Source organism: Perognathus longimembris, chromosome 15 (assembly GCF_023159225.1).
Source record: "Perognathus longimembris pacificus isolate PPM17 chromosome 15, ASM2315922v1, whole genome shotgun sequence".
Classification (NCBI taxonomy): Eukaryota; Metazoa; Chordata; class Mammalia; order Rodentia; family Heteromyidae; genus Perognathus; species Perognathus longimembris.
In genome coordinates, this window is record NC_063175.1 from 858,828 (window position 1) to 882,606 (window position 23,779).

At 38.0% G+C, this 23,779-nt stretch overlaps 2 protein-coding genes across 2 annotated transcripts in view; one reads left to right on the top strand and one right to left on the bottom strand.

The window, feature by feature from the left end:
* Positions 1–23,191, top strand: part of Usp14 (ubiquitin specific peptidase 14) — a 45,541-nt gene extending 22,350 nt beyond the window's left edge. Inside the window, exons 6-16 of the mRNA XM_048363758.1 lie at positions 2,228–2,286; positions 10,016–10,146; positions 12,403–12,483; positions 13,079–13,164; positions 13,753–13,867; positions 16,205–16,270; positions 16,424–16,516; positions 18,389–18,517; positions 20,620–20,680; positions 21,207–21,314; positions 22,465–23,191. Of these exons, the coding sequence (XP_048219715.1) occupies positions 2,228–2,286; positions 10,016–10,146; positions 12,403–12,483; positions 13,079–13,164; positions 13,753–13,867; positions 16,205–16,270; positions 16,424–16,516; positions 18,389–18,517; positions 20,620–20,680; positions 21,207–21,314; positions 22,465–22,616 (1,081 nt within the window). The 3' untranslated portion in view covers positions 22,617–23,191. The remainder of the gene's footprint in view (positions 1–2,227; positions 2,287–10,015; positions 10,147–12,402; positions 12,484–13,078; positions 13,165–13,752; positions 13,868–16,204; positions 16,271–16,423; positions 16,517–18,388; positions 18,518–20,619; positions 20,681–21,206; positions 21,315–22,464) is intronic.
* LOC125364271 (tripartite motif-containing protein 59-like) lies at positions 4,782–6,153 on the bottom strand. The gene is given in 2 exon segments (XM_048363759.1): positions 4,782–5,389; positions 5,392–6,153. Coding segments are annotated over 2 exon segments (1,197 nt in total). The 5' UTR covers positions 5,990–6,153; the 3' UTR covers positions 4,782–4,790.
* Positions 23,192–23,779: the final 588 nt, after the last annotated feature.

Consider the following 23,779-nt stretch of genomic DNA (forward strand, 5'->3'; position numbering starts at 1 on the left):
GGGTCTTTTTTTAAAGTGTATGTACTTTGTATGAAGGCAAAATGGAGTCATAGAAAGATTTTAAGTGGAGTTCTAACATTTAAATTATCCTGAATTCTGGGTATATTCTGTTAGTACTTTTTTTTTTTTATTCTTGGTTACAAAAATTACCTGGTACCCTAATACCTTTTGTAATATACTTAAAATTAATGGGTTACTTTACATATTTCATCTTATTCTAGATAATATTGCTTGGTGGAAGAGTCTTAGGTTAAAGTTGTTTTGCTTTAATAGTTCATAGTTATTTTTCACTATTTTTATGTGTCCATGCTTACTGATGAGAGGTCTTGATTGATGGGTTTTGTTATTTTTTTGTTTGTTTGTTTGCTTTGCCAGTCCTGGGGCTTGAACTCAGGGCCTGAGCACAGTCCCTGGCTTCCTTTTGCTCAAGGCTAGCACTCTACCATGTGAGCCACAGTGCCACTTCTGGCTTTTTCTGTGGTGCTAAGGAATTGAATGCAGGGCTTCATGCATGCCAGGCAAGTACTCTACCACTAGGCCACATTTCCAGCCCCTTGATTTTTAAAAAAAAATAATTAGTAGTTTTAGGGATTTCTCTTTCTTATTTTGTTTTTCAAAAATTTTCAAGAATTTAATGTGGGTTTTTCTCATATTCATTTTTGGTGCTCAGTAAACATTTTTAGTTTGAGGACTAAAATCAGAGCTTCTAGATCTACTTTTTATGCCTCCTGACTTGTCTAAAGCTAATCATTTTTGAATTCGTATACATTTATATTCTAAGGAGGCTTCCTTGTGGTATTTCCACATAGTGCTTTTGGAACATTAAAAAAATATGACTATATTTGAACTCCCGTGTACTCAGAGCTTGTGCTTGCTAGGCAAATTATATATTACTTTGCTATGCTCCAATCTTAACTTTTTATGTATATTTTAATTATATGCTGTGCTCTGACAGAATGCTTCATGGTATCATTGCTTTGTACATGAGCTACGTTGTTTCATTATTTACCATGGCCTTCTTCCTTCTCCTCCCTTCTACCATCTCTCCTTCCTTCATTCTGCCTCTGCCTTTTTTTCTATCCCCTCTTCTCCCCTTCTGTTTTTCTGCCATCTCATTTGTAATGCCCGGATGTGAACCCTTTTGTTTTCTGAGGCCATGAAGGCTCTGTTGGGAAGAACTTCATTTGGTCCATTGAATCTAAGTTGAAGTTTTTTATTTTTAGTCACTACAATTTTGGGAGGGTGTCACCAAAGTAGAACAAAATAACTTATTGGATGTAATTCAGAATAATGTTTTCTGTAATTGTTTCTGTTCTACTTATGTAAGCATAGAGATTTTGCTTTTAAAATTGTAGGATAATTTACATCAGTATACAGTTTTTATTGATTGTTGGACTTGTTTTTTTGCTTTTTAACCGACCATTGAATCTTAGGCCTTGCACATGGTAGGCAGTTCTGTAACACTGAGCATTCCTAGCCTGTTCTGTCCGCCACCCCCCAGACCTGGGGCTTGAACTCAAGGCCTGCACACTGTTCCTGAGCTTGTTTTGCTCAAGGCTACCACTACCACTCAGCCACAGCGCCACTTCCAGCTTTTTCTGTTTATGTGGTACTAAGGAATTGAACCCAGGGCTTCATGCATGCTAGGCAAGCATTCTACCACTAGGCCACATTACCAGTCCTTGGGTTTGTTTTTGACAAATGCAAATGTTCTGTATGATCTGTTTTCCCTATCAAAGTCTAGAACATTTCCATCATTCTGGAAAGTTTCCTTGTGCTATTTATCAATCTTCATGCCCTCCAATCAGCCCTGACAAGTTCTGATTTCATATTGATTGTATTCTGGATGTTAAGTTAAATCATATAGTTTTTTTATTTTTGGTTTAGCATATTTACTAAGCAAAAAGTTGAGTTTTATCAGTGTTCTTTTTTTGTTTTTACTGTATTACTAGTTTTGGTGTTATGTTTTTGCCAATGTTGGGTTTTACCCATTTTTATTGTTTTAGTTCGTATAACAGATATGTAGAATGTAAACACGCTTTCACCACCACTACCTGGTGGTACATGAAGTTTGACTTCAGCATTTTTGCTTTGTTATAATGCTTAAATGAGCAAAACTAGAAGAGGAAAATACTCTGAGAACCTTATAGTTGAGGGCGTTGGGATAGCTGATTTCTTCTCATATTTGAGATTCAGGATGACTTTATCCTATTACTTGTGTCCCTAGATATGCAGGTGCCTTGAGAGCTTCTGGGGAAATGGCTTCAGCACAGTATATCACTGCAGGTGAGTATATTAAGCAGAATACTTTTGGGGAGGTGTTGAATAGTCAGTGCAAGCTGTTCTTCTATAATCTGTTTAGTAATTATTTTAATTCATAAAATGTGTACAACATTAACTTGTTAAAGTTGGGGTATTTATTTTTTTGTGTTGGTAGTGGGTCTTGAGTTCCAAGGATTCACATTCTTGCTTAGCGTTTTTGCTCAAGGCTGGTGCTGTACCACTTGAGCCATACTTTGAGTTTTGGCTTTTTTTTTTTTTAGTTCATTGAAGATTAAGTGCTTCACACGGACTTTTCTGTCCAGGCTGGCTTCACACTGCTACCTTAGATTGTATCCTTCCTCTGACTAGATAGGGTTATAAGCACAAGCCACCAGCACTTGGCACATTTGGGGTACTTTTATACTTAACATTGAATAATCCAGTGATGGATATTCATTTTGAATAATATGTGGAACTTGGGTATGGGAGCCCATGTCTGTCATCCTAGTACTCAGGAGGTTGAAAGAGAAGCATCTTAAGGTCAAATTCCAATTTGGTATTCTGAAAAATAGATTTTTTTTTGGGATTTATTCTTAGATTCTGTTAGAGTTAGCAACCGATTTGGGAATAGCTGAAAATAAGTTTGTTTATGTGTTATGATCACTGTAAAAAGTTGTAGTGTTTGTAAAGTAGTGATGTTTATGAGGAGAATTTTTTGGCCAGTCCTGGGGCTTGAAATCAGGGCCCGCGCACTGTCCCTGGCTTCTTTTTGCTCAAGGCTAGCATTCTACCACTTGAGCCATAGTGCCACTTCTGGCCTTTTCTATATATGTGGTGCTGAGGAATTGAACCTAGGGCTTCACGAATATGAGGCAAGCACTCTTACCATTAGGCCATATTCCCAGCCCGAGGAGGAGAAATACTTTTTATTGCATGTGTGTAGTGCTGGAGATGGAACCTACTATCTCATCTATGTTAACCATTTACTCTTAATCTTTGGTCATAAGTTTTCATTTCTCTTGGGTACATATCTAGGAGTGGAATTGTTAGCTTATCTTATTACTTTATATTAAATATTCTGAGGAAACTGCCAGATTATCCCCCAAAGGCATTATACTATCTTAAATCTTAATAGGATTTGAGGGTCTGGTGTTTCCATATCCTGTCACACTTTGACCATTGGCATTGGCAGGTGTATTGTTCCTAGGAGATTACCACTGAGAAAAATTTGGTACTGCTTAGGATGCATAGGATTTAATACTGTACAGCTGATGCTTGATTCACTTTTCCTGCAATACTGTCCCACTCTGCTAGACATGCCCTTGTGAACTCATCTACAATTTTCATTGTGTTGTTTAAGCACATTATATGCAATTTTTGGCTTGGGGGAATCACCATAACATTTGCTTTGCTTTTGAATACTATTTACTTTATTTTTTGGTGCTAGTACTGGGGCTTGAACTCAGGAAGTGGAGTTCTCTCCTGACTTTTTTTCTGAAGGCTGACACTCTGCCACTTGAGTTACACTTACACTTACAGGTTTTTGCTAGTTAATTGGATAACAGTCCGTTGGATTTATCTACCAAGGCTGCTGTTTGAGCCAAAATTTTCAGATTTCAGCTTTTTGAAATCTGGGATTTCAGGATTTATTGTGTGAGCCACTGGCACCCAACTAATATTATATATATATATATATAAAAAATTTTTCCTAAAAGTAGATTTGTTCTTTGTTGAAGTTTTTTTTTTGGCCAGTCCTGGGCCTTGGACTCAGGGCCTGAGCACTGTCCCTGGCTTCCTTTTGCTCAAGGCTAGCACTCTGCCACTTGAGCCACAGCGCCACTTCTGGCCGTTTTCTGTATATGTGGTGCTGGGGAATCGAACCCAGGGCCTCATGTATACAAGGCAAGCACTCTTGCCACTAGGCCATATCCCCAGCCCCTTTGTTGACGTTTTTAATGAGAAATTGTGATCATTTATATGTGGTTCATTAGATTGTTTTGTGTCTAAGACTAATGCCGAACTTCAGCAACTTTCCAGCAGCATATAGTATTGGTGGGTAATAAATGCTAGCTTATTTATTTTTTGCCAGTCCTGCAGCTTGGACTCAGGCCTGAGTACTATCCCTGGCTTCTTCTTCTTCTTCTTTTTTTTTTTTTTACTAAACGTTAGCCTTTTTATTTTTATCTTTTTTTTTTTTTGGCTTACAATTTTTTTCTTTTTTTTTAATTGTCAGGATGCTGTACATAGGGGTTACAACTACATAAGGTATTGATACATATACATTTCTTGTCATACCACTTATCCCCCTCCTTGTTTGTCTCTTTTCTTTCCTCCCCCTAGCCCCGCACCCCACCTCCCTTGGTTTCTTTTTTTTTTTTTTTGTATTTCTATATATTTATATTTGTTGCAAGTCTATGAAAGTTTAGTTTGCTACTTTAGCTACCCTCGTCTCCATTTAGCAGTAGTTAGCCTCTGCTGTACCCAAATAAACTCATTTCACAAATCATATTTACGTTTTCAATGATAAACTACTTCCCCCACATGAATTCCTTTAAAAAATAAAAAGGGTGACATAGTATATTTTGTAAATCATGCAAATTGTTAGATAAACTTTGTTAAATAGACAAAGAGACTTCAGAAAAACATATTGAAGTTATTTCATTTAAGAAGGTTATTATGTGGTGGTTGAAAAGGAGTATCAACATTAATATCACTGAAATCAGAGTGACTATAGCAATATTTAAAATCTTAAAAAGCTCAATCTCTTTTTCATCCTTATCAGGCCAGGAACAGGGCACCCTTTTAGAAGAAATCTTCATTTCAGGAATAAAAGCTTTCCTAATTTTTCCAATTTCCGTTCTGTTCCATTCTTCTTTTAGCACTTTGCTTACCCGAGGCTGGATTTCAACAGGTTGGACATCAGGAAGTGGTCTTTCTTTTAGCATCTGCACACGTTGGCGAACATCATCAATTTTTTCTAGAAATTTAAGTGGAGACTCTTCTTGTAAAGATGTGGTCATGGTAACCAGTTCAAGCTGCTGCTCTCGTATTTCTTTCAATCTTTCGATCTGTGGAGTATATTCTTGACTCATCAAATTGCCAACATCACAGAGAGTGGTTAGGAAATTCTTTTTTTCTGTTCTAATATATCAGTAAGCTCCTTAAAATACTGGAGAACAACTTCCTTGTCACTTTGGACCATTTTCTCTGAATGGGATTTCTGTTCTAGCTTTTCAATAAGACAAGTAATATCTGTCCAATGTGCATCAGTAAGTTGCTTAAGCAAACTTCGTGGTGTGTCCTTTTCTTTCAGATAAGCACTCTGAAGGTCATCTATAGGATGACCATGATGTTGACCTATAGTTAGGCAATGACCACAAACTAATTTTTTATCCAGCAGACAATAAACATTCAGTGGTTGCCTATAGTGTTCAGGGCAGGTGACGATATCTGGATGGTCTTCCTGCTGATACTTTTCGATGATAGCCCTTAATGCAAAATTAACAGGTAAAGATTCAATTCCACTTGGAGCAATTTCAATAATACTTCTGCAATTAGGGCACTTGAGTGGAATTCGCAAAGGTCTCCATATATAAAAATTACCGGATGCCTGAAGAACGTTTTCCAAACAATTTCTACAAAATGTATGAGAACATGGTAATACACGAGGATCTTCAGAAATACTGTAACAAATGGGATACGTTAGCTCGTCCTCAAAATTGTGCATTTCCTTTTTGTGTCGATTTCCTGGCTTGGGTACTGAATATCCTTTATATCCACCTTTTCCTGATTCTTTTATTCTTTTCCGCGACGAGGCGGACGTGCGGGGAGCGCGGGGCGCCGGCGGAGCGGAGTCCGAGGCGGGCTCCAGGGCGGCGCACAGGCGGCGGCGGAGGGCGGTGGGACGCCCCCTCCCTTGGTTTCTTAATTATTTTTTCAGAGACCAAAACATGAAATAAAATAAACAGAGATCGTATCCTTAATGTCCATTGTCCCTCTCGTCTACAGTGCTTATGACCTCTATGATTGGTAACTGTAGAACAGTTCCTTCCAGTTGGGGGGGGGGGTGGTGTGTGTGTGTGTGTGTGTGTGTGTGTGTGTGTGTGTGTGTGTGTCTATATTTATATATACAATCTGGGTTTTTGTTGTTGTTGTTTTGTTTTGCTGTTTTTTTGGTTGTTTTTTTTTTGCTTTGTGTAATCTGTTCCTTCTTTTTCTCTAATTTTTTCCCTTCTTTTCTTTGTCATGTCTCTTTTTTTGTTCTTTTTTCCCTAGCATCCATATATTGGGGAGACCATGTGCCTTTGTTGTCTATGTTTTAGGCTTGTCTCACTCAACATTATTTGTTCAAGACCTGTCCATTTCCCTGCGAATGCCATTATTTTATCATTTCTAATCGCTGTGTAGAATTCCATTGTGTACAGGTACCACATTTTTTGGATCCATTCATCTGTAGTGGGGCATCTGGGTTGTTGATATTGTAGGAAGTAGAGCTGACTCCATCTTGATTAAGGAAACATGGTAGCAATTGTTTAAATGAAGTTAAATATTAGGTCAACCTGACTGCAAAATTCTGGTTCTGTAAATAGCTTGCTTAACTTGTTTGTTGCTTGCCCTACCCCCTGGGTCAACCCCCTACATCTGTGCTAAGCCCCAGCTGGAGGACCTGTTAGGGGTCATAGTGTCAGCTCCTGTGTCTGCACTGTGTCCCTGGCCGGTCTGTTTGCTTTTGATTCCCCAATAGGTCCATCTTTTTGCTTGAAACTGTCTCTGAGTGGTGGACTCTTGGAGGGACATGGAATCTCCTTCCTCCCGTAACAGTTTACATATCTTGGCTATTGTGAATTGTTCAGCGATAAACATGGATGTGCAGGTGTTCTTGTGGTGTCCTGGATCCTGTTGTTCTGGATAGGTGCCTAGAAGTGGTGTGGCTGGGTCATATGGTGTGTTTACGCTGAGTTGTTTGAGGAACCGCCATACTGTTCTCCAGAGTAGTTGTACTGGTTTGCACTCCCACCAACAGGGCAGAAGCGCTCCTCTTTCTCTGCATCCCCTCCAGCACTTTTTGTTGCCTGAGTTCAGAGTATAGGCCATTCTAACTGTGGTAGGGTGGTATCTCAGGGTTGTTTTTATTTGCATTTCTTTTACTGTCCCTGGCTTCTTTTTGCTCAAGACTTGCATTCTACCTCTTGGGCCACAGTGCCATTTTTGGTTTTTCCTGTTAATGTACTGAGGAATTGAACCCAGGGCTTGTTGCATGCTAGGCAAGCACACTACTGTTAAGCCACATTACTACCCCTAAATTTTAAGCCCCTACTTTAAAGTTTTACTTCTTGACATTCGGACATTTTATTTTGAAATAAATTTAAATGTACATTTGTTCCTTTTTTGTTTTGTTTTGAACTGGTCTTAAAGCTTGAACTCAAAGCCTAGGTGCTTGCTGTTCCTTACCTTTTTTACTCAAGGTTTAGTGCTGTACCACTTGAGCCACAACTCCACTTCTAGCTTTCTGATGGCCAATTGGAGATCATAGTCTCATGGATTTTCTTGCCCAAACTGGCTTTGAATCACAGGCCTCAGATCTCAGCCTTTTATAGTTGTTGTGTGCCCCGCCCACCCCACCCCCCTGCTGAGGACTGAACTCAGGACCTTGTGCTCTCCAGGTGGCGCTCTTCTGCTGAGCTAAATCCCCAGCCCCAGATCCGCAGCCTTATGAGTAGCTAGGGTTATAGGCATGAGCCACTAGCATTGGGCTTATTTTCTTTTTGTCACACTTGGTTTCTTGCTTTTCAATACCATCATGTCTTTTATTTCTGAACATTCATTTTGAATTTCAAAGAACTGAAGTATGATTTAATAACTATAAGCCAGTCACTCAATTTTCACAATCTAGGGTTGAGCCCTAGTGTAGTACTCTAAAAGAAAGCATTTGCCAATCGTCACATTTTGCACTTGTCCCACTATTGCCTGTTTAAAAGGAATTTCTGTTTTCTTCAGAATCCACTTTAGGATCACATATTGTACTTTATTTGCTCTTTTTCCTGGGCCTTGGACTCAGGGCCCGAGCACCGTCCCTGGCTTCTTCCCGCTCAAGGCTAGCACTCAGCGCCGCTTCTGGCCGTTTTCTGTATATGTGGTGCTGGGGAATCGAACCTAGGGCCTCGTGTATCCGAGGCAGGCACTCTTGCCACTAGGCTATATCCCCAGCCCCTACATTTTTCTTTTTAAAAAAGTTTGTTGTTTAAGATGAACCACTTTTTTTCACAAGTTTTAAAATAATTTTATTAGCAAATATGGGCTACTCAGGGGCATTTCATTGTGACATTTTACATACATACTGTTTCCCAACCAACGTCACCTTCTGTATCACTTTCTTTCCTATCTCCCCTTTCTTAAAACAATTTCAGCAGGTTTCATTTTTCTATTTTCATGTATACAAATTAAGATATCACATTTTCATTCAAACTAATTTGAAATTTTAGGTTTTGTGTTCAAAACATGATTGTCTTGATAGAGATTCCTAGATTTCAGTTATGTCTCTTTTAAAAAGAGTTCTTAAACAAAACAGGTCATATAAAGAATTGTGCTGGGCTGGGAATATGGCCTAGTGGCAAGAGTGCTTGCCTTGTATACATGAAGCCCTGGGTTCGATTCCTCAGCACCACATATATAGAAAATGGCCAGAAGTGGCGCTGTGGCTCAAGTGGCAGAGTGCTAGCCTTGAACAAAAAGAAGCTAGGGACAGCACTCAGCTCCTCTGAGTCCAAGGCCCAGGACTGGCAAAAAAAAGAAAAAAAAGAAAAGAAAAAGAATTGGGCTACCCATGATGAGATAGGATGTCCAGGAAATCAGCAGAGGAAAAGTATTCTGAGTTCTGAGAGCACAGCTCAGTCTACGACTGTGAGATTTAAGGGGAAGAGATAAGTAGGGGAAATGTGAGGAAGTTTTAGTTCTTGAATCCCGTAGTTCAGTAGGTGAGAACCAATTACTGGTTTAAAGGAAGGTAAATAGAATGTGGTAATCTGATGGTCTGGTAATTGGCAGAGTGGCAGAACATTGATGTTACTATGTCCATTTGATCCCTTAGACAATAGTTGTGTGTTCTCTGTATTGAGGTAATATACCCTGCTTTGTTTAAAAAAAACAAAGACTGGCAAGGAAAAGGGGGTGTGGGGGGGACAGGTGTCAGAGGTTATTTATAGCTAAGGTTTGAGTTGTAAGGTAATTTGGTCCTTTGAGATTCATTTTTCTTACTGTAAATTGAACAGTTGGAAAAAGATACGTATACTTAGAAATGTAAGCTGGATGTATTGGCATAGCCATAAAATCCTAGTACTCAGGTGTTAGAGCCAGGAAGATTGTGAGTTCCAGTCCAGCGTAGGCTGCATATTAAGACCCTTTCTCAAAAACTAAAAGCAGGCTGGGGATATAGCCTAGTGGCAAGAGTGCCTGCCTCGGATACATGAGGCCCTAGGTTCGATTCCCCAGCACCACATATACAGAAAATGGCCAGAAGCGGCGCTGTGGCTCAAGTGGCAGAGTGCTAGCCTTGAGCGGGAAGAAGCCAGGGACAGTGCTCAGGCCCTGAGTCCAAGGCCCAGGACTGGCAAAAACAAAACAAAACAAAAAAAAAAACTAAAAGCAAAATACATAAGAAAGTTAAGCAGGTCTGTGTGAATGTAAAAATCAAATCTTTATAGTAGCACGTATTAAATAAATAGTTTTCTAAGACAGTGTTTGTTTTGTGCTTAAGCCCTTAGAGATTTGTTTGATTCCATGGATAAAACTTCTTCTAGTATTCCACCTATTATTCTACTGCAATTTTTGCATATGGCTTTCCCACAGTTTGCAGAAAAGGGTGAACAAGGACAATATCTTCAACAGGTAAGCAAGCAAGGTTTTTTCCTACATTTAACATAGTTACTGGGATATATTTGGAAATACAGATGTAAGTCTGCTTTTGTTCACAATACTTAATCTCTTGTAGTTGTGGGACAGTTGTCTGTTAATTGATCATCTTCCTTCTGCTTTTGCAAGTATTTTTCCACACAGCTTCCATTGTGGGGGGGGTTGTATGTGTCTGTGTGCATGTCAGGGCTTGAACTCAAGGCCTCATGCTTTATTGGCTTGCTTAATTACTTGCTCACAGCTGGTGCTCTACCACTTGAGCTATGCCTATGGTCTGGCTTTTTGTTGGTTATTTTTGTTTTGTTTTGTTTTTAGTCCTGGGGCTTGAACTCAGGGCCTGATTACTGTCCCTGGCTTCTTGTTGCTCAAGGCAAGCACTCTAGCACTTGAGCCACAGTGCCACTTCTAGCTTTTTCTGTTTTTGTGGTGTTGAGGCATCAAACCCAGGGCTAAGCCCATTCCCAGCCCTTGTTGGTTATTTGGGAGATGAATTCTAGTGTGCTTTTCCATGTGAGCTAGTCTTAAACCAAAATTCTCTATAAATCAGCCTGAGTAGCTAGCTAGTATTATAGGTATGAGCCACCAATGCACAGCGCCAGTGTTTGTTTTGTTTTTTTTTTTGCCAGTCCTGAGCCTTGAACTCAGCTCCTGAGCTTCTTTTGCTCAAGGCTAGCACTCTACCATTTCAGCCACAGTGCCACTTCCAGGTATTTCTGTCTATGTGGTGCTGAGGAATCAAACCCAGGGCTTCATGCATGCTAGGCAAGCTCTCTACCGCCAAACCACATTCCTAGCCCCTCGCCAGTGTTTTTTTTTAAAAAAGTGTAAATGGAGGCCTTAGCATGATTGCTCATAACTGTAATTCTAGATACTCAGAAAAATGAAGATCTGGAGAATGGGAGTTGGATGCCAGCCTAGGATCCTGTATGAAAAGTAACCTAAAGGATAAAAGGAGTAGAGACACAGCTCAACTAATAGAGTACTTGTCAAGCAAGTAGAAGGCCTTGAGTTCAAAGCTCACTATTATACATTTAACTAGGGTCTCTCTTTGTAGCCCAGTGCTAGAGCATGCCCTTAGTATGAGTGAAACTTGAGTTATAGGGCTGGGAATATGGCCTAGTGGCAAGAGTGCTTGTCTTGTATAAATGAAGCCCTGGGTTCGATTCCCCAGCACCACATATATAGAAAATGGCCAGAAGTGGCGCTGTGGCTCAAGTGGCAGAGTGCTAGCCTTGAGCAAAAAGAGGCCAGGAATAGTGCTCAGGCCCTGAGCCCAGGACTGGCAAAAAACAACAACAAAACAAAACTTGAGTTCTAGTTCTAGTACCAACACACACACACAAACACACCATACATACATGTATATTTATTAATAAATTATTAATAAATAGGATTAAGTTGGGCTTTTATTTGGTACCCCATAGTAATTTTCTGCCCCAGGCTTAAAACCACTAAGCCTCTGGCTGCCACTGAGTTCATCATGTACTCCTGCCAGACACCCTTTCTACCACATGGCTTCTTTGGTCTTGCTCATGCCTCAAGTGCCTTCTTCCTGTGGTGCCTTTGCCCTTTTTCTTTGGTTGTCCCGTGTATATATAATTTGTTTCCTCAGGTTTCACATGTCTATGGCTGTCCCTGATTACATTATTGAAATAGCACACTTTCTCTGTTCCTATTTTGGATTTTTCTCTCCAGTCATAATTGTGGCTGAATTTGTATTTTTCTATATCTGTATTGCCCAGTGGGACCCATTTTTTTCTTTCTCATTATGTATTTTGACTATCTAGCACAGTTTAGCAGAAGTAGGAGTTCACTATCTATCAATGAATAACTATTCTAGAATTCAATTTCTTTGAAGATCTGATGCCAAACTTGATTGAATATTTTAACTAGTAAGGAAATGCAGATTATTTTGGAAGTGTTTTATAAACTGCCTGTCAGTCTCTGCCAAGATTTTCTTTTCTTTTCTTTATTTTTTTTTTTGGTGCCAGTCCTGGAACTTGAACTTAGAACTTTGATGCTGTCCTTGAGCAAAGTGTTCAACCACTTGAGCACAGCTCTACTTCTAGCTTTTTGGTGGTTAATTGGTTAATTGGAGATGGGAGTCTCATGGAGTTTCCTGTATAGCTGGCTTCAAATTGTGATCCTCAGATATCACCTTCCTGATTAGCTGGGAATACAGACAGGTATGAGGCACCAGCACCCAGCTAATTATTACATTTCAAATTACAGGATGCTAATGAATGTTGGATACAAATGATGCGAGTATTACAACAGAAATTAGAAGCCATAGAGGATGATTCTGTTAAAGAGGTAATTGAAATATATTAAAAAAATTTTTTGATTATAAATTACCATTTTTTATTTTCTTCACAAGAGTTTGAAGTAAATTTATCTTAATAGATTTGTATTTGCATAGTTTAGATGTTCTACTTTATGTGTTTCACTTAAGGGTTGGAATTTGATAGCTTACATTTGACATTTAGTGTGTTATTTATTTATTAAATGTCACAAGATCCCCTGTTCCCCAAGAGGCTGTCTGCAGGTAGGGGAATAGGGGATCGGGATAAGAACAGCTAGAGAATCCCATATGCCTCCTTACTGCAGTCCACCACAACTAGCAACTTTCCAACCTACCTGTACCTCCTGATCCTGGCGAAGGAGGGGTGGGGGGTCATTTCTTGCCTTTTTGAAACCATAGCCTCAAGAGCCCACAATCACCTGCTGTCTGTATGTGTTGATATTGTTGGGGATGTGTAATCTTTTGGTAATGTTTTTTTAATTATTGAGGATTTTAAAGTAAAAGATTACACTAAAAAACCTTGAATATATATTATCAAATTGGCTTGTATATTAGAAGATATACATAATATCTATATTGAGTAAAACTAGAATTTTATTTTTGCAGACAGATTCTTCATCTGCATCAGCGGTGCCACCTTCTAAAAAGAAAAGCTTAATTGACCAGTTCTTCGGTCTTGAGTTTGAAACTACGTATCCTTATAAGCCAAGATTTGCATAGATTATTATATTCATAACTGATAAGGTGTAAATTGACATAAGTAGTGTATTTGTCTGATGGGCATAGTGGGTAGGGTAGAAGAAAAATTTGTCTCTCCCTCTTCTTGTTGCCAGTCCTGGGCTTGAACTCAGGGCCTGAGCACCATCCCTGGCTTCTTTTAGCTCAAGGCTAGCACTCTACCTCTTGAACCATAGTGCCACTTCTAGCTTTCTCTGTGTGGTGCTCAGGAATTGAACCCAGGGCTTCATGTGTGCTAGGCAAGCACTCTACCAACTAGGCCACATTCCCAGCTCCAGAAGAAAAAATTGTCCATGAGTTTTATTTCTAAAAATGTGTAATTGAAATAAAGAATAAAAAGACACTAATTTGGCATGATCTTTCTTTAAATTTGGATAACTGTGTTTGTACCTATCCACATGTCAGTATGTTGACATGAATTCTATGCGGAGGTAATATTTCAAATACCAAGTAATGATTGTTTAATAGCATTAGGATAACTCATTCTATTCAAGAGTAAAAAATTGAATATTTGTTGCCATTCCTTATCTTATTTTTCAAAGCATGAAATGTACAGAATCTGAAGAAGAAGAGGTCACCAAAGGAAAGGAAAACCAGCTTCAGCTTAGCTGTTTTATTAATCAGGAAGTCAAATATCTTTTTACAGGACTGAAATTGGTAAGGACAGTAGTGGCTAATTAATTATCATCATTTGTAAATTTCACATTTGTATGTGTACATGCTAAAATTTGTTTGTAAACCTAAAGACAAAACTCACTATATATTTATATATAGTGTATATAGTGTATATTTATTGGTATGTCTGCATGCATGCCAGTACTGGAGCTTAAACTCAGGGCCTGGATGCTGTCTCTCAGCTTTTTTCCTGAATGTTGTTGCTGTTATCCCTTGAGTCACAGCTTCACTTCTGGGTTTTTACTGATTAATTGGAGATAAGAGTCTGATGGACTTTCCTAACTAGACTGGCTTGGAGCGGTAATCCTCAGATTTCAGCTTCTGAGTAGCTGTGATTACACCATTGCCTCGCCTCACTGTGCTCTTTAATAGTCATTTGCAGACATGTTACTGAACAGCCTCATACATGCATGGTTTCACACAGGTCAAGGAAGACAGTGCTCTGTCTTCTTGTTTCAGTTTACATCCGTTTTTTGCACACTGATTTTAGTGTTTCGCTGTGTGTGTATATGTGTGTTTTTTGTTTGTGATACTGGTATATAGAATGATCCTCAAAATGTAGTATTCCTAAGTTCAGGAAGATTGATATTCCTTACCAAGAAAATACATGTGCTAGAGAAAGATTATTTAGGCAAGAGATATGTAATATTGGTTTTGTTTAATGTTAATGAATCAAATGCCTGGCTAAACTTTTCTTTTTGCCAGTCATGGGCCTTGAACTCAGAGCCTGAGCACTGTCACTGAGTTTCTTTTGCTCAAGGCTATGTCACTCTCCAGCTAAACTTTTTTTTAAAGACATATTCCTGGGGCTGGGAATATGGCCTAGTGGTAAAGTGCTCGTTTTGTATACATGAAGCCTTGGGTTCAATTCCTCAGCACCACATATATAGAAAAAAACGGAAGTGGCACTGTGGCTCACATGGTAGAGTGCTAGCCTTGAGCAAAAAGAAGCCAGGGACAATGCTCAGGCCCTGAGTTTAAGCCCCAGGACTGGCAAAAAAACCCCAAAACAAAAAGACATATATTCCTGAGCTGTATTTATTTCCATTGTAACTGTAATGGTTTTTAGCTGGATGTGGTGGTGTATATCCATACCCCAGTACTTAGGAGACTGAGGTAGGATGATCATGAGTTTGATACATTTACTCAAAAAAGAAAGTAAAAAAGTTTTTTCAAAGTAATTTAAAGATTTTTGTCCTGTTTTTTTCCATTCTTGAGTAATTTTGGTTAAATCTTCTCTTTTGATAATGAATTCGTTAATTATTAGGTCCCACTGTTGATTCCTTTTTATGCCATTAGTAATTAAAAAATTAAATATAAAAAGTTATAAAAATGTAATATACTTAAGCATGATCAATAATTGTAATTCAGCTTTTTTTGTTTTGTTTAGTAGTGCTCATTTTTTTCTATGTAATATTAGAAATAACTAATTTTATTGAACACAGACTAGACGTCCGATTGTTTTCTGGATTTTCCACATGTATTGATTCATATACTGAGATCACAACACTATAATATAGATTTTATTATATACATTAAGATATGATATTTAAGATATGTTCTCTACAGGGGTGAAAACATTGCCAGGTGTCACATAGGCTGCAGGAAGTAGAAAGGCGATTATGACGATTATAGGAAGTATAATGAGCAGGTGCTGTGGCTCACACCTGTAATCCTAGCTACTCAAGAGGCTGAGATCTGAGTACCATGGTTCAAAGCCAGCCCAGCAGGAAAGTCTGTGAGACTCATCTCCAGTGAACCACCAGAAACTTGGAAGTGGTTCTGTGGCTCAACTGGTAGAGTGCTAGCCTTGAGCTGAAGAACTCAGGGACCACACCCAGGCTCAGAGTTCAAGCCTCACAACCGACAAAAAGTATAATGGCAAAAGACTTGCAAAGTTTTCTGTGTTGTGGTTTCTCAGATATAAAACTAGTGGAGTATATATACACATAAATATATACATATATGTACATATATATGTCTGAGCAACATTTGGATTATAACTAAAAAAATTGAGTCACAATATTTAAAGAAATTAATGCCTTCTAAGAATTGGAACAACATCTAAAAGTTTTTAATATTGTTTTTATTACAGTTTTTTTCTCACTAATGTAAGTCCATTGATTGATTATATACTATCTATTGTAGTAGTAGTGCTGTTATTTTGTCTCTTTTGTTTTAAAGAGTCAGAGGTGTGGTTCTTTGTTGCAGGAAAAACTCTTTTTGAAACTCATTTTGTTTGTCATGTCAATTTTTAGCAACTTCTTTGTTGCAGGAAAAAACTCTTTTTGAAACTCATTTTGTCATGTCAATTTTTAGCGACTTCAGGAAGAAATTACCAAACAGTCTCCAACGTTGCAGAGAAATGCTTTGTACATCAAATCTGTAAGTGGTGCATTTGTTTTGAATTTGAGTTCTGTTTCATTTAAAGTTTTCCAGTTCACAAATTTTAACTAATCTTTATTTTTTCTTATCACCATGGCATTTAAAGCTGTTATATTTGGATGTTAAATATTTTTTCCCATTTTTTCTTCTCAGTCGAAGATCAGCCGACTACCTGCTTACCTAACTATTCAGATGGTTAGATTTTTTTATAAAGAGAAGGAATCTGTGAATGCCAAAGTTCTTAAGGTTAGTAATAAACTTTAGCTTATACATAAAATACAGTTCTTTGAAATTCATCTGTAATGTAAAATAGTTTTCTTAATTCCTTTTAGAGATAGCTAAGTGTCTGAAATATGTATGGGAGTCATCAGCACTGTTGCTTTTTTTTTTTAATTTCTAAGACAAGATCTTTCAGTGTAGCTGAGGCTTGACTCAGAACCTGTGATCTACCTGTTTCTCCCTATTGCCATCAGTACAAGCATGTGTCATTGTGTATAAATTAGACATGTGATTCTTTATTTAAAATGTGTACTAGAATTACCTGTTGATTCATTTTTAATTATATATGTGCTGACTTCTTCCTGGCCCCCAATATCTGATGACGTCTTAGGCTGGACCTAGGTAGGGTCTTAGAGTTTTCAAAGATTCACAGATAATTCTGATAGATCTGTTCTTTCCAGAAATACTGCCCTAGGTAACATTCTTTGTTTCCGAAATACTGAGTATGTTTGCATGAGAATGAGTTCAGTAAAGCACACTGCACTGTATTCCAGGTAGTGGCTTTTCTGAGGGTGATAAAAGTTAAACACTGGAGCCTGGAGAGTACTGAAATGGTAATTCTTGTGACTCCTTGATTTAGAAGGTAGCATTACAACTTAACTGTGTTGAGTGGTAGCTTTGCTTATTATTATGTCCCTGGAACTCCTGATCTTTGGGAAGGATCTGACCTCTTGAGCTGAAATTTGTAACACATCTTCTGATAGCTATAGAGTTATATAAAAAAGGATAAAAGTAGTTTATGTAGTTTAAGTGTCTATACTAGTACTTACTTTTAAAAAACATGGTTTGAAAGCTTGAACTCAGGGTCTGGGTGTTGTCCCTTAACTTTTTCACACAAGATTGGTGCTTTAGCCTGGTGTTGGTGGCTCATGCCTTTAATCGTAGCTACTCAGGAGGCTGAGATTTGAGGATCAAGATTCAAAGCCAGCCTGGGCAGGAAAGTCCATGAGACTGTTACTTCCAATTAACCACAGAAAAAGCTGGCAGTGGCTCTGAGGCTCTCGTGACTCTAGAGCACTAACTAGCCTTGAGCAAATGGAGCCAAGGACAGCACCTGGGCCCAGAGTTCAAGCCCCAGGACTGGTACAAAACAAAACTGTTGCACATTTGAGCCATACTTCCATTTCTGGCATTGAACACTAACCAGCCTTACAGACTTTCTTGGACTGTCTTTGAACTGTGATCCTCAGATCTCAGCCTCCGGAGTAGCCAGGAATATAATCATGAGCCACCAGCACCCAGATTATGTAACGTAAATTCTTGAGAGCACATCAGTGCTGTGTGTGTTAAACTTTACATTAAAAAAGTTCTAAATTGATTCCAGTATTGGGAATTCATTATTTTCACAGCATCTAGTCTAATATTGCTGAATTTCTGCTTCTGTCTAATTAATTTCTGCGATTAGCACTGGGGCTTGAACACAGGATCTTACACACTTGCTTAGTGTTCTTGGTCAAGGCTGGTGCTCTACTGCTTAAGCTATACCTCTAAATAGGGCTTTTTGCTGCTTAATTGGTTATGAGTCTCTCAGATTTGTCTGACGTGATGAACTTGAATCTCAGTCCTCAGCTCTCAGCCTCATGAATGGTGTTTAAATATCTTTCTCTCTGTTCAGTTTGATGTAATGAGAACACATTTTAAGTGTTTACCTTAGAAAACTTAGAATCTGGTCATTTTAAGAGTAAGTCTAAAGAGTTTACAATTGAAAAGTATTCCATATGGTTTGCACAAGATTTATCTCCAATTTTAGTTGATTCATTAACTTCAGAAATGTGGTATGTATCATATATCAATGCATGTGTCTGATTACAAATTTTCCTTCTTTTTGTTTGTATACAGGATGTTAAATTTCCTCTCATGTTGGATGTTTATGAACTCTGTACTCCAGAACTGCAAGAGAAAATGATCTCTTTTCGATCAAAATTCAAGGATCTAGAAGATAAAAAAGTGAATCAGCAGCCAAATGTAGTAGGTTCTTATTAACTTTTTTTTAATTACCAACTTTTTAATATTTTAATCTTTAAGCAGTCCTGAACAATTACTTTGTATTATTAATCTATTAGTGTAAATGGATGACCCTATATTAATTAGGAAGTATGCACATCCTACATATATTTGGTATAGGCCTTTATTTATTTATTTTTTTGGCCAGTCGTGGGCCTTGGACTCAGGGCCTGAGCACTGTCCCTGGCTTCTTCCCGCTCAAGGCTAGCACTCTGCCACTTGAGCCACAGTGCCGCTTCTGGCTGTTTTCTGTATATGTGGTGCTGGGGAATCGAACCTAGGGCCTCGTGTATCCGAGGCAGGCACTCTTGCCACTAGGCTATATCCCCAGCCCGGTATAGGCCTTTATTAAAGTTTCAGATGTAAAACTAAAGTTAGCATGAGAAACAAGAATTCTTATTATGTAGAAAATCAGTCTTTCATGGAATAAATTTAATATTTTCTTTTCTGCTATAACATGCAGACTATATTTCTTTTATATTTGCCTACAGAACACTGCACATATAATTGTACTTAGCAATTTCACTGTATGTGATTGTGTCCCTTGTTAGGCTTAGAATCATTCCCATTTTTAGATGAGATTGTTGTAGGTGCACAATATTGGTTCCTGAATGGGTACTGTGACAACATCTTGGTAGGTGCTGCTTGTATGCTTGGAAATACTAAAATAGTAGCTATAACATTTTATAAATTATGTTATTTTAGTTTTAAGAGGTCTGAATTATATGTTGAATTTTTTTTCTTTGGAATGAAAAATACTCTAATATCACTTAAAAAAACAACAACCCTGCTATCAGGTCTTGAATTGAGAGCCTTAACCTTGCACAGCTTGCTTCTTTGCTGGTTGTTACCACCTGCACTACATCTCCCACCTGGCTATTCGTTGGTTAATTGGAAGTGAGGTCTCTTAGATTTTTCTGCTTTGGTTGGTTTTGAGCCAAGATCCTTCAGATCTGAGCATCCTGAGTAGCAAGGATTACAAGCATAGCCATTGTTACCGAGCTAATACTACAAGTCTTAAAATTTATTTGCATGTATGAGGTAAAAGCACTTAAAAAACTGAAATTTATTTTGGGATAATCACATGCAGTTATCAGAATACTGAGAGATCTGAAGACCCCTTTCCCTAGTTTTCCTCTGGTAATATGCATGCTGTACACTAATGCAATGATCACAGCCAGTTTGTTGACATTGATACATTTCTGTTACCACAAAGATCCTTCGCAGTTGCTTTTTGTAGCCACAGGTTTACTTTCCTTCTTCCCTCAATTCTTTGTAACCATTAATCACTTTTCCTTTTATTTTGTTATTTCCAAAACACTATATGAAATAGAAGATTTTCCATTTTAAAATACAACCTTTTGGGCTGGGAATATGGCCTAGTGGTAAAGTGCTCACCTAGTATACATGAAACCCTGGGTTCGATTCCTCAACACCACATATATAGAAAAAGCTGGAAGTGGCACTGTGGCTCAAGTGGTAGAGTGCTAGCCTTGAGCAGAAAGAAGCCAGGGACAGTGCTCAAGCCCTGAGTTCAAGCCCCAGGACTGGCAAAAAATAAAGCAAAATACAACCTTTTGGGATTGTCTTTTCCCCAGATTTGTCTAGTAGTACTTCCTGGTATGGATATATCATAGTTTGCTTAGCCATGCTACTGGTTAAAGAACATCTGGATTGTTTTTGGTTTTTGTCTGTTTTGTATGGTTCAAATATTCATGTGCGAATTTCAGTGTAAGTATGTAGTTTTGAGTGTGTTAGTTGCTGTTTAGTTTTTCAATTACGCCAAACATTTTCCTAGAATGACTGTACCATTTTATATTCCATTTTATGGCAGTAGGTGACCTATCCACTGTCTCCACGTTCTCAGCATAGAGTCCACATGGATAAGAACTGATGAAAAGTTAATAAATGAAGGAAAAGAGGATTCTTCTATGCAGACAAAATATCAATAATTTATAAGTTGTTATTTTGTCTTAATACTTTGTAGCCTGTAAATATGCAAAGTTGAATACGCAACAAGAATGTAAATATTTTCAAGTATAATGATTTCAGATATTTTTCTTCAGTGTGACAAGAAGGGCAGTCCTCAGAAAGAAGTTAAATATGAACCCTTTTCATTTGCTGATGGTAAGTCAACATTTCATTTGAGTTTTTATGTATATGTTTGTTTGTAAAAGTACATCTTACCATGCCTTTACTTAGATAAACTTTTTAAAGTAGTTTCTTGAAAGACTATTTTGCCTTAACATTGCAAACAGTATAATTACTCTTTGAAAAATAGCATTCAGGGACTGTGAATATGGCGTAGCTGTAGAGTGCTTGCCTCGTATGCATGAAGCCCTGGGTTTGATTTCTCAGCACCACATAAACAGAAAACGCCAGAAATGGTGCTGTGGGCTTAAGAGTGTTAGCCTTGAGCAAAAAGCAGCCAGGGACAATGCTCGGGCTCTGAGTTCAAGCCCCAGGAATGACAAAAAAAAAAAAAAAGAATAGCATTCAGGAGGCCTTCATTCTAATTAGACAGTTGTCTTCCTGGATTGTAAGAAAGCAGATTGCTAATCATTCTGAACTTGAATTATTTTTTATTGTGACCTCCCTTGGGAAAACATACTTGTATTCATTGTCTGATACTAATGGATTCATACTTCTTTAGATATTGGCTCCAATAATTGTGGATATTATGACTTACAAGCAGTGCTGACGCATCAGGGAAGGTCCAGTTCATCGGGTCATTATGTATCATGGGTGAAAAGAAAACAAGGTAAAGAATACTGCAGTGTTTTTCAGTTGTTGAGTACTGTTTTGTTAACATATTTTTATAGCAATGTAAGTTTTTTCTTGTAGGACTTTTATATTTTCTGTTTTTTCGCCCCTCATTGTTGGCACTAGAGATTTTATGAAGTCTCTATTTCTTAATATTTCTAGTATTTCTAGCATTGAAGGCAGAGAAATTAAATTTGCTAAAAATTACCAGTAATAAACCTGTTACATATTAATAGAAATAACTTCTTTTGGAGAATGGTGTTTTTCATAATTAAAAAATTAGTGAGCTGGTGCCAGTGGCTCATACCTACAATCCTAGCTACTCAGGAGACTGAGATCTGAGGATTGAGGTTTGAAGCCAGCTTGGACACACAAATTCTTGAGACTCTCATCTCCAATTAACCAGCAATGTGCCCCCACCCAACAAAAAAGAAACCAACCCAAAAAGCTAGTAGATCCATGGCTCAAGTACTGCCAGTTGTGAGCAAAAAAACTGAACAATAGCTCAGAGTCCTGAGTTTATGCCCCAGTACTAGCACCAGAAAACTAAAGGGGGTAAATGGTACTGGTTTACATTTTTATGCCTTCCTGTTATCTGTCCTAACAGAAAATAGCTGGATTTCTATATCTGCCTTGCATTTTTAAAAATTAAATTTTATTGACAAGGTGATGTACAGAGGGGTACAGTTACATAATAGGTAGTACATTTCTTGTCTTGTTACACTCTCCCTCATTTTTCTTTCCCTTCCCTAGTTCAGATAAGCATATTGCCTTGCATCTCTTATCCTTTCCTCCCCCTCTTCCCTTCTCCTCCCTCTCCTTCTTCTTGTGCTGGGGATAGAAGCCATGGTCTTGTACATGTGTAACAGATAAGCTTTGCTACTGAGCTATACCACAATCCTCTCTCACATCTCTGTTACAGTATCATATGTCATGCAGGCTCTGGGAGGAAGGTAGAAAAGGCAAATAATGCTGTAGTTAGTATTGGAATAGTTGTGTCATCATGGAAGCCCTAATATTCTCAAAGCCATGCGGTCTCTGGGTGATACCTTGAGGGCTGTTAGTAGGCAGGTGGGAGTATTGCTGTACATCAAGCCTTTTTTTGGAAACAAATACAACTTTGAAGAGTTGCATTTTCTTGCTTTCAGATGAATGGATCAAGTTTGATGATGACAAGGTCAGCATCGTAACACCAGAAGACATCCTGCGGCTGTCTGGTGGTGGAGACTGGCACATTGCTTATGTTCTACTCTATGGGCCTCGTAGAGTTGAAGTGATGGAAGATGAAAGTGAACAATAATCCTCAATTTAGCTATTTATGCTTAGAAGTGAGATAATGTTGTTTGTTGATCATTTCTATAATCCAGAGCTTTAAAGGAAGTGTTTTAGGTGGTTTCGTTTTCCTCATTTGGAACAAGAGAGCAGAATCAGACCACTTGTGCATCAATCTGAAAATTATAGAAAATTGACTTTGGATATGCTGCCCTGTATAAAAGTGGCTGGAAGACATTCTTTAAACTTCTTACAGTAATTCTTTAAAAAAAAATTTTAGTTGAAATGTATTTCAACCATTACATTCTGTGATCATTTTTATCCTTTTTCAGCCCAAGACTCAGTAGTGATGTTTATTGCACTTATTACCTACTACTATTTGTTCTTGCATGGTTCACTTTACCATTCAGTAAGTAGCTGCCCATCATTTGCCTTATCTAACAAAAAATTTTCCAGGATGATGGAAAAGGAAGTGTTGCTTTCATTGTGTAACTCAGTGCTGGTCCATGTCCCATGGAAACATGGGTGCAATCAAGTATTTGTCCAGCCTGATTGTTTCTGGCTTTTCATGACTTAAAATAAATTGTGATCAATAAGATTATATTTGATTATACATTTATTATTGTGTCTCTCTGAAGTACTATGGTTTGTACATTTAACTCTGCAATGGTTTTGTAGTAATCAGCTTTAAAAATGTTGAGCTCTGGTTACGTATTTTTAGAAAATGAGGATATTTAATAAAAAAACAAAGAGGGCTTATAGTTTCTGACCCGAAGTCTTTGTCTTTTTAGTGCTGGAGTTCAGCTGAAGATTCAGACATGTTTAATAAAACTTCTTCAGATTAATATTACTATGCTGTTAAGAGGTAACTTCTTTGCCTGCTCTCACCCCACTTAAAAAGAAACAAAAGTTGCTAATGGATTTCTGTGGATGCCAATGCAGTGATGTTATCAGATTAATTCCCTGACTCATTTGGTATGTTCCAAAACCTTAAAACACCCATCTTAAAATTTACAAGTGGTTTTAAAGTTATGATGAAAACACCAAGATGATGGTCTCTTTTTATTTTAATATAATATATCCTAACTAGTTACTGATTGTTTCTGGAGCCTTGATTGCTAAGGAAAGAGTAAAGGATCAATCAGTAGCTAACTGGCTTGAGTTACATATTTAAAGTTATCATGCATCTCA